Source organism: Belonocnema kinseyi, chromosome 10 (assembly GCF_010883055.1).
Source record: "Belonocnema kinseyi isolate 2016_QV_RU_SX_M_011 chromosome 10, B_treatae_v1, whole genome shotgun sequence".
Lineage (NCBI taxonomy): Eukaryota > Metazoa > Arthropoda > Insecta > Hymenoptera > Cynipidae > Belonocnema > Belonocnema kinseyi.
Genome location: NC_046666.1, coordinates 69,577,774 through 69,588,771, shown reverse-complemented (window position 1 = coordinate 69,588,771; position 10,998 = coordinate 69,577,774). Strand labels below are relative to the sequence as shown.

The 10,998-nt window shown below is 35.4% G+C and overlaps 1 protein-coding gene and 1 non-coding gene across 5 annotated transcripts in view; one reads left to right on the top strand and one right to left on the bottom strand.

The window, feature by feature from the left end:
* The window catches only part of LOC117182290 (A disintegrin and metalloproteinase with thrombospondin motifs 3-like), a 6,400-nt gene extending 4,517 nt beyond the window's left edge, over positions 1 to 1,883 (bottom strand). For 2 of the 4 annotated variants that reach the window (XM_033375417.1, XM_033375418.1), the window contains exons 1-5: positions 1,621 to 1,883; positions 893 to 1,539; positions 600 to 811; positions 387 to 511; positions 16 to 108 (exon numbers count right to left, since the gene is read on the bottom strand). In XM_033375417.1, coding sequence (XP_033231308.1) covers positions 16 to 108; positions 387 to 511; positions 600 to 811; positions 893 to 1,449 — 987 coding nt within the window. In that variant the 5' untranslated portion in view covers positions 1,450 to 1,539; positions 1,621 to 1,883. The remainder of the gene's footprint in view (positions 1 to 15; positions 109 to 386; positions 512 to 599; positions 812 to 892; positions 1,540 to 1,620) is intronic. The other 2 variants (XM_033375420.1, XM_033375419.1) reach the window with 2 other exon arrangements.
* A 3,627-nt stretch (positions 1,884 to 5,510) lies between these two features.
* Trnag-gcc lies at positions 5,511 to 5,581 on the top strand. Its single transcript has one exon. It is a non-coding gene; the product is annotated as a tRNA-Gly (tRNA).
* Positions 5,582 to 10,998: the final 5,417 nt, after the last annotated feature.

Here is a 10,998-nt window from a genome sequence, read left to right as displayed (position 1 = left end):
AATAAAAACTGGTACCATATTGTCATCCTTATTGGTATATAACATCATTCTCACAATCACAATCTTGGTGTTAGAATCCAGAGAGGGGTCACTGTAAATGGCACTGACCTGTGTCATTTTTAATTGTTAGTATAATCATTTAGTCTACCTATTTTTTTAACTTTAAGTAAAATCATTCCAATCTTAATGAAACGCATCTTCTTAGTAAACTTTGGTAATTGACTGCATATATTCGTTAAATTAGATATTTCCGCCAGTTCACCCTTGATTAATTAATACTTTATTTTATATTTTAAAAATGTATTTCTAATGAAACAATTAATTAATGTTTTTTCCAAATATTTTATTATGGTTTAAGTAAATAAATAAGTTATTAAGACACTCACAATGTTTAGAAGGGAAAGAATATAATGTTGGATACGAGTACCGTGAAAACCAACCACTGAATAATCTGCAGCGATTCCAAGTTCTATCCACCGAGGTGGAGAAATTTTGTGAACAGTTTTCCTTTCTAAAACAAATCATTTACAAACTATAAGTTTTTGCTTTTTTACAAACTTTGATACAAAAATAAAAAATTATTAATGTATCTAACTCACTTGGAAGTTTGTCCCATTCCCAAGTTTTATCAAAGAAATATCCAACATCTTCAGAATCGTCTTCTTCTGTTTGTTTTTTATCTTCTTCTATTTCCAAATTTTCTTGATCATCAATTTTTGTAACCGTATCTTTATTCTCACTTTCTATATCGAAGGTGTCTCCAGTCAAATTGTAAACACTTTGCTCTGTTTGGGTAGCCCTCTTTAATCGCCTTACCCAAACAAAAAAATAATTTCATCAAATTTTGAAAATGATATGAAAATTAAAAATACCAATTTTTATCTTTTTATACCTCTTATTAAAGTTATTATCTTCATCACTGGATGAAGTTCGAAACAGGTTCACGAAATCATTATCCTCCTTTATTGTCTTCCACCCAAGATTTTGATCTTCATACAGAAGATGTTTTCCTGCCATAAGGGGTTTAATAAAAAGGTTTCGATTCTCAGCGAGCATTAGTCCATAAAATTCTCCCTCACAAATAGTCAAAACCACTAGAGAATTTATTGTACCTTCTACACTTCCAGATCTCGGTTCACAATTTATTGATAATTTTGATTTCTGACTTTCCAATTTATTAGAATGAATCAACTCAATTGCAAATTCTGGTGGAATAATTAATCCCTTGTTTACTTTTGTTTTTAAAGTCCAATTACTTATTGATATGTATATCGAATCCGAATCATCAATGTCAGGAACTGATCTTCTTCTTCGAACCTCCTCTCGAGATATGACAGTTGGGTAAACGATCTCTTGAAAACTTGAATCTGAGAAATCTGCCTGACTTCCAGTATTCATTATCAATAAACAGATAATTATTAAATATAAAATCAATTTTTTTCGAATCATTTTTTATGTAGAGGGAATGAGACATTTTATCATTGTAGTGACTCTACGTAAAACTGTACTAAACAAAGGTTTAGTTATTTTCCTGCAAGACTTTAAAGCAGTTTAAATATAACTATAATTATGTAACATCATTGGCGGTTTCTTTTCATGAATCTAAGTATTTATAATTACCAAAAAACACTTATAAATCACTCCTTGGTGCACTGAAATCTCGATGAGTGAAATGAACAAACATTTTTTAGTATTGAAGGTAAGCAACGAAATTTTAGCAGGCACGAATTTCTGGCATTTTGTTTCATTCAAGTAATTCTCACTGTCGCGAGCAATGCACAAAATTAATAATTATCATTTAATTAGGCTGAAGCTGCACTCGGCTGAATGTCCTCGCTGCAACTGGCAACCACATGGAGAAACCACTTCGGTTACAGAATATGTGTGTGTTTCGTGAAGTTCACAAATTCACGCCAGTGGAAGAAGAACCTATGTCCTCTTGGCAAGCACGAGATTCTAATAATGACCGCTTTATGCTGCCACACTTGTGGATAGTCTGAGCACTTGTTACACAGTATCTTTTCCACAAAATGATCCTTTTGACAAGATTGAAACTTAGTTGCAAAATAGCTACCATATTAAATCCAGAACAAATCTTATTAAGAAAGTTTTCTAATTGGAAAAGTGAAAATTTGAAGAAACAGCTTCATTCTGGTTAAAAAAACTGTGCGGCACACTAATTCATTAGTAACCTTTCATGGCATTGAGAGAGAAAAATGTAGATGGTAATTTTTCGATTTATGAAAATCAAAGAGAATAAATGTAATTCATAAAACTTAAAAAAAATCTAATTAGAATTTTTGCAGATAAGGTATATTTTAAATAAATAAAAGTGTTACGCTTTTACAAGTTTCTAAAAGTAAAGTGATCTTTACTATATGATATTTAAGCTGAATTTACTGAAGATTTATGTTTTATTTATTTTTAAAACACCTCGTTAAATAATTCACAAACTAATAACATCGAAGATTTCTTTTCAAAAAATATTGAAAATATTTTTTATTATACACTAGCAGCAAATAAAAACGCGCCAAGCGCGCGTTCATGTCTACATTTTTATTTCATAAATCAAAAAATATAAGCAATTTAAAAATGTATTATTAAACAAATTTTGAAATGTGAATTCTTAGACATTGTCCAAACAGTAATTAATGATTAATAACTGAGAACTGAAAGCGCTTCAAATAATACATATAAAAACTAGAATATTTTTAATGTAATGAAAAGGAATTAAACTTGTATCATTTTTAAATTAAAGCTGTTAAAATAACGAGTTAGAAGTTAGCTATGCATAGAGATTTGAAATTTCGAACTTGAATAAAAAATGCAATAATAGTCGTAGCCGAAAAGAAAAAACACCACCGGAATCGTCTGAGCCATATATTTAGGTTTTTTTCACCTTAAAAAAAGTAATTTTTTAAACAATTACGTTGTTAATTAATATTTAACCCTTATTATAAAAAACTAAAAGTCCTATAGAAAAAGTAAAGCTAGTTCTGGATTCATCTCGTCAAAATCTACAAGTGTTAAAATTTTTTTTAAAATTAATTATTTAAAGAATTATATTGTTTATAATTTTTAGGAATATATTTTACAATTTTGGTAAACAATTAAGAGTTAATAAGTGAAATATAATATACCTTGACGTACCATTAATAAAAAAATTTCAATAATGCAAAAATGTTAGTTTAAACATTGTTTTTGCCCCCACGCACTTTTACGGTATCTTATGGCGCATATATATTTGATTATTCAACCTTTATTATAAAATAAACTAAAAGTCCTGTAGAAAAAGTAAAGATTGTTCTGGATTCAACTCGGCAATATCTCCAGGTGTTTTTTCATTTCTTTTTAATTGATTATTTAAACAATTATATTGTTTATAATTTTGATGAATTTATTTAACAATTTTGGTAAACAATTAAGAGTTAATAAGTGCAACATAACATACCTTAACATATCATAAATGAAATAAATTTCAAAAAATGCAAAAAAGTTAGTTTCAACATTGTTTTTGCCCCTTCCACGCACACACTTTTTCGATATCCCATTGCGCATATAGATTTGATTATTCAACCTTTATTATACAATAAACTAAATTTCCTATAGAAAAAGTAAAAATAGTTATAGATTCATCACGGCAATATCTTCAGGTTTAAATCATTAATTTTAAAAAAATGACAAAAAACCACCTAGAGATATTGCCGAGATGAATCCAGAACTACCTTTATTTTTTCTATAGGACTTTTAGTTTATTTTATAATAAAGGTTGAATAATCAAATCTATATGCGCCGTGGGATATCGTACTGGTGTGTGCGTGGAGGGGGCAAAACAATGTTTAAACTTACTTTTGTGCATTCTTTAAAATTTTTTCCATTCATGATACGTCAAGATATTTTATGTTTTACTTATTAACTCTACATTGTTTACCAGAATTTTAATTTAAATTCATCAAAATTATAAACAACACAATTGTTTAAATAATTAATTTAAAAGAAATGAAAAAAACACCTGGAGATATTGCCGAGTTGAATCCAGAACTATCTTTACTTTTTCTATAAGACTTTTAGTTTTTTATAATAAAGGTCAAGGAAATGTGGCACAGCCAAATATCTATATTACGGACCTCTCTTTATCAGTTCACTAAATATTTTTTGGAACCTACCAGAGTAAAAATGCTTCGACATGAGTTCGACTTGAATTGCCCCCAATAAAGACATGCTGAAATCGAAAAGTTCGGTTTAGGCATGTCTCAGTTTTGAGACACAGCCAGACATCGATGTATTGGAGACGAACTCAAGACATGACCAAGTCGAACTCAAGTCGAAGCATTTTTGCTCGGGTAAGAACTTTTTTTGTAAATAAAATATCTTTTTCATCTTTTTTATGAACCTCGACATTTTTTGAACGTTCGAACTTTTTTATACATAAAATATCGGTCTAAAACTTTGAGAAATGCAAACGCCGAAAGAAAACTACGTTAAAGTACAGAGTTTAATAATAAAAGATGTAAAAAAATATATTTTAACTAAAGCTAATCCGACACACAACAGGGCACTCACAACGTAGGACGAGCCAGCTGTTAGAGTCTCCTCTAGTGGTCGCAAGGGTTCGGATTTTCGTGTACACCGTTACCGGCTGATGCCGATGGAATTGATAGTTGAAATATTTTTACATTCTCATCAGAGAAGATCGGCCTTTGGTACACTTGTTAAGTGTTCCAAACTAAAGGTCAAGTTCGTTAGCCTGCCATTTTAGATAAAAATTCAAAAAGTAGGCACATTTTTAATATTTTTGAGACCACTTTTTTCAAAATTGAAAAATATCTGTACAGTTATTCATATCATTCAAAAAATAGAATAAATTATGCTAATTACTTTTTTCTTCAATCAAAAAAACACGGTAAAAGAAGAATATACAAAAGTTTTTTCAGATATCCACGTTTTGAGACCTGTCAGTCTGTCAAAATGCCTGTCCGTCTGTCAGCACAATAACTTTTGAAAAAATCATTCTATTAGATTGGCCTCTGGTACACTCTTTTAGTGTCCTAAACTAAAGGCCAAGTTCGTTAGCCAGTCATTTTGGATAAAAATTCAAAAAGTGAGCGCCTTTTGAATATTTTTGAGAATATTTTTTTCAAAATTCAAGAATTCTCTGTACGGTTATTCATAGTATTTAAAAAGTTGAACAATTTATCTTATGACTTTTTTATAAAATTAAAAATGATTAGACCTATGGCATTTACAAAATTCCAAAAAACACACGAAAATGAACCTTTTAAGCCAATTAGCGGACGATATGAAAAAATTGCAAGAGAAGAAAAAGTTTGGTTTCTAAATTCCCTAGAAGATTATCATAACAACTTTTTGAATTTTCTTAGTAAATCAAACATTTAAATTTTGACAGCATACAAAATAATGGAAAATCCAAAAGTTAAATTTTTTCATTCAAGATTTTCAGAGTATTTAAAATATTCTCAAATATAATAATGCATAATATATATATATATATATCGGTGGTTCAGTGGTAGAATGCTCGCCTGCCACGCGGGCGGCCCGGGTTCGTTTCCCGGCCGATGCACAATTCGGTTCGCTTTTGATTCCTCCAGAATCAAACCGAAAGGCCTATGAGAAAGCCACCGAACGCGTCCTCGGGTTGCGGATAGAGGGTCCCTGTACCAAGGGTTTCTGCTGAATATGGTTACAAAAATAAATAGGCAGTCGCGGACAATTGTCCAGAGGTGGTCCCGAAGGAATTAACCCCCAAGCGGAGGTGTGAAAACCGTGCCGAAAGCTGAATGGCATCTGGGTGAGGTGTCTAGAATGGTGACTCTGGGATACCGGGCGACCTCTCAGAGTACGCAGCCTTATCCTTGCATGCGGGGCTCTACAAGGATGGACGAACCCCTTTCCCTAGCTTCTCGTGGGAACAACAATGACAACACCAAACATAGTTGTAGTAAGTGCGGTTCAAAAACAATAGAACGCGCAAGGCTCCCGACAATCGGTCAACCAACAATGCCGACCAATCTAGAGCTGGGGGAGCCAATGAAAATGGATTCAATACGATGGATCGGCGGGATCTCGCGACCTTTGGATGAGCGGAGCGTCTGAATCACGACTTGCTAGAGTGCTACGATGCGAGTGTGGCCCCTGAACGGGGTTACATGGCACAGCTGCATGCTCTGTGGTGCGAGAAATGCCTGGACCTATTGCACTTTTCGCAGCAACGTCTGCGAAACCATGCTCAACTACTCCGTAAAAGGGGCTATGTAAGCGGAACGCCTACTCTACCACAGCTAGAACAAGCCGGCAACAGAGAAAGAGAGGCGACACTAAGCCTAACCGCGGACAGGCATCCAATAGATGAAGAGCGATGCTTTACGACCCGAAGAAACATCAACACCAAGGTTTCTCTAAAGCCTAATGATCTGGCTGAAATGGAAGACGAGCTTCGTGGACATTTTTCCGGAGAATCCGACATCTGGGCTATCAATTATTGTGTGTATAATGCAGCGAGAGCTTTGGTCGATGCGAACCGTAAAACAAAACCAACGGTTGATCATAAGACCAAAAGGCGAATGCATCAACTTTCCATAAAGATAGGCTGGGCAAGAGAGTACGCGTCCCGCATTCAATATGTGATTGACTACATCACATCTGGCAGGAATTTTACCGCCAAGGTTCGAAAGTTGGCGCGCGAACTCCGGACCCGTTATCACACACTTAACAAGTCAAAGCTGATGACCATCAGGCAGCATATTGTTGAGAGAATACGGATACTCTCTGACGCTAAGAAAAGTCTAGAGCGGAGGGAGAGGTGGGTCAGAGAAAATCAACAGCTTCTCTCTGACCGATCTGGACTCTTGCAAGACCCTCCAGTTACTGTCGAACACCCACCCAAACCAGAGGAGGTCGAAGTATTTTGGAGAGAAGTCTACGAAGTTCAGTGTAGACTGGACGAAGACTCAGAAAATATAAAAAGCTTCAAGGAGTTATGTGTTGCCCTCATAAAACCGTCACTACCGAGGAGGTGAAAAAATTATTAAGGGTATTATTATTATTAGTATTAAAAAGTATTATATTTAAAGTCGGAAGAGCCGATTCCAGAGTGGTTGGTGGAAGGGCGCACAATACTCCTGCCGAAAATAGGCAACTTAGCTGACCCGAAGAATTACAGGCCAATAACTTGTCTGAACAAACTTTATAAGATATTCACAACTATCCTAAATGATAGGATTGTTCGGGCAATCGAACCTGTGTGGCAAGAAATGTATGAACAACGAGGCTCAATGAAAGGCGTAGCCGGACCTATCGATGGCCTGGATTGATTATCGGAAAGCTTTCGATACGACCTCCCATAGACTTATCATCTGTCTTTTGGAAATCTTAAAGGTTCATCCGCAAATAGTTAGGTGCATAAAGAGATTGATCGAAAGTACAAGGTCACTCATGTATTTTACATGGACGATCTTAAGATGTATGATAAAAACAGAGAGCAACTGCATTTAGCTCTGGGGATTTTCGAACGATATACTAAGAAAATTGGAATGGATTTTGGGTTAGACAAATGCGCCAAGGTTTATTTGAAGCGAGGAAAACTTAATGGCATCCCTGAAGATCCTGAGCTCGTCGATAGAAGCGCCATACGATACCTTTGGGATGGAGAGACTTATACATACCTGGGCGTGCCACAGAGCCGCATACAGGATGTCACATCTATAAAGGATACTCTCCGAATCAGATACAAACGTCTCATCCGACAGATTTGGTCTTCCGAACTGTCGGCGAAGAACAAAGTATCTGCAACGAACATGCTTGGCGCCCCGGTACTACTCTGTTCATTTGGAGTAGTTCCATGGACGAAGATCGAGCTCAGATCCCTTGATATCGGACAAGAAAGGTTATGCACATGAACAAAAGCATGCATCTTAAGTCTTCCGTTCCGCGACTGTACAACTCACGCCATCAAGGGGGTCGTGGAATATTGAGTCTTAAATGTCTTCACAACGGGATTATTCTGGGTACAGCACATAGAGTTGCAAATGGAAGAGAGCCTTTTGTTAAAATGGTCAGGAATCACTAAGAAGGGGGCAAAGGAGCGTTTCTGTACAAAGCAGCGCTGGAGGCTGCTGAAACACTCGGACTTGACTTCAGTATTAGGGGTGAGCAAAATGCATCAAATCTTATCTATCTCGAGTACTCACTCCTGAAAGCCCGGATTAAGAAAGCACAAGAGAAAAACTTTCGTGAACAGCTCCTCGATAAGAGGATGTACGGTATCTTCCACAGAAATGTGAAGGATCAGTCAATGTCTTGTCAGCTTACGTTTGCTTTCCTTAAATCTCCCGGATTAAAGTCTGGTACGGAGGGTTTCATCTTTGCATGCGAAGACGGTGTCATTTCCACCTTAACATACCGTTGCCACATTATGAGCCAAGACATTCCCGATGATAGCTGCAGGGTGTGCCATGCACACCCCGAGCATTTAGCTCACATACTATCTAGTTGTCCAACTCACGCGGGAACGACCTACATTCAAAGGCACAATGCGGCACTAAGAGTACTTTATTACCATCTCTGTCACTCTTACGGCATTAACCTTAATATCGCTTCATGTTCGTTATCCAATTTTCGGCACTAGCTGACAAAAACATCATAACCAAGGTCAATGAAAAGAAAGAGAGGTATCGAGACCTTATAAGGGAGTTGCAACGATTGTACCCGGAATATTCTGTTAAACTAATTGTCCTTATCATCGGCGCTCTTGGAGGTGCCAAGCCTTGACTTGCTAATGGCCTAAAAAGCATCCGTGCGTGTCAACAATATGCCAAAACACTTGCGGGAAAAATGCACAAGGCGGTTGTCCTTGGGTCTCTCCGTGTTCTTAGGATGCACGAGGCTTTTGCTGGATCGTCGTATTCATTCTTTTACAGACTGTAACCACCTATCTCACGGTCGTGAGACGTGGTTGTGGCTGAAATATTACCGTGATTTCGCTGGGAGCGGGTGCAATTTTCCAGATTAGCACCCGCTCCCGGCGAAATCCTGCGGTTGTCCTTATGACAAATTTTTAATTATATATAATTTAGAAGTTAAAAAACGGTAAGGCTGCTCAGTAGACCGTATGTGTAAATTTTAAATGATAAAGATAACTTTGGAAATGTGCGAATTCAGTTTATGGAAAAACCACCAAAGTTGCAATAAAACATTTAATAACAACAATTTTTAAAAATAATGCGCATTTTTTAACGGGACAATGAAACTTCGTCTGTTTTAATACCCTGCAAGTTACGAATTATAATAATATACATTTATGGGAATGATATAAAATTGCAGGGATAAGCTTGAGTGCGAAGCATGAGATACGTGATGAGAATGTGTTCGTTAAAGCCGAAGGAGCTTTACCAAAAGTGAATTCACAATCATCAAATTACTCTTGTCGATGCTTTCACCTTTAGTTTTAAAAGGTCTATGCACAAAGATCGAGCGCGAAGCGCGAGAACCAATAGTCGAGCCTCTTGCATTTCTCAAAGTATGACATCGATATTTTATGTATAAAAAAAGTTGGAACATTCAAAAAATGAAAGATGAAATAATTTCCAGTTAAGTTCCTATCAAATGAGGTATCTAAAAGTACTTTATTGTACTCTAATACATTTTCCAAAGTTTCAGCTCGATATTTTATTTACAAAAAAAATCTTGGGTTCAAAAAAACATTCAGTGAGCTGATAAAGTGAGGTTGGTAATATAGGTATTTGTCTGTGTTACCTGCCCTTAAATGTTAATTAACAACGTATTTGTTTCAAAAATAACTTTTTTAAAGTGAAAAACACCTAGGGATATGGCTCAGACGATTCCGGTAGAAACTGCACCGATGTATACAGCGTTTTTGGAAAGATTCGTCACTGTCAAATTTTTATTTGCCTAATAAAGTACATCATGAACTCTCTATGAACTACCTTAACTCTTATTCACAATTTTTAGCCCCCCCACCCCTTAAGGAGGGTGGAATGGGTGGTCTTATTGATTATTTATGTGCAGGGTATGTAAATATAAATTATGTAAACTTGATCAGCAGACTTGAATAGAGTATCCTGGGGTTTTTGGGGTCACTGAATCCGAATCAGAGGTCCGTTGACACCTATCACATCAGAGTCAAAGTCATTTGTATGTCAAATCGTGAATAGATCAGTAAGAAATCCTGAAAAATTCATATGTAAGTCGGATTCGAAATCAGCGATCCCAAAAACCCCAGGATACCCTAGTCAAGTCTAGTGATCAAGCTTACATATTTTGTATTTACATACCATGCACATAAATAATTTAAAAACCCACCACCTCCATCCTCTTTAAGGGGTCTAAAAAGGCTAAAAATTGTGAATAAGGCTGAAGGTAGTTCATAAAGAGTTTATAGTGTACTTTATTTAGCAAAAACAAGTTTGACAGTGTCGAATCTTTCCAAAAACGCTGTGTACAAACGGTGAAGTTTCATTTTTTAAGGGGTGGTAGGGGTGAATAGGGTGAGGGAAAGGGGTTGGTGTGGTCTATTTAGGGTAGAACTGACTTCTTATTCTTAGTACACACAGTAGACATTTTTTTCGAATATTTTGGCCCAAATCTAATTTGGGTCAAAATGATTTATGACTTATTTTTTTGAATGTCCAACTAAACTTCGAACAATTTAAAACTATTACGCTAAAAACTAGAAATTAAGAAAAAAGAATACATAAAAATATTACTATATATAAATAAAATGAGGCCTTGATCATTAGGATTAAAGAAGAATTGTAACTTTTCCCTGAAGAGAAAACAAAAACTAAAACTCTAAATAACTCCTGTTAAATAAAAAATTTAAACCTAAATAATTTTGTATAAAGTACACTTAGAAGCTTCCGTCAAGGTTTCGAGAAATGAATAATAGATCTATTTTTTATTTTATTTTATATTTCATGTTAAAGATTAATGACTTGTGAGATTGATCCTTAAGGTGAAACG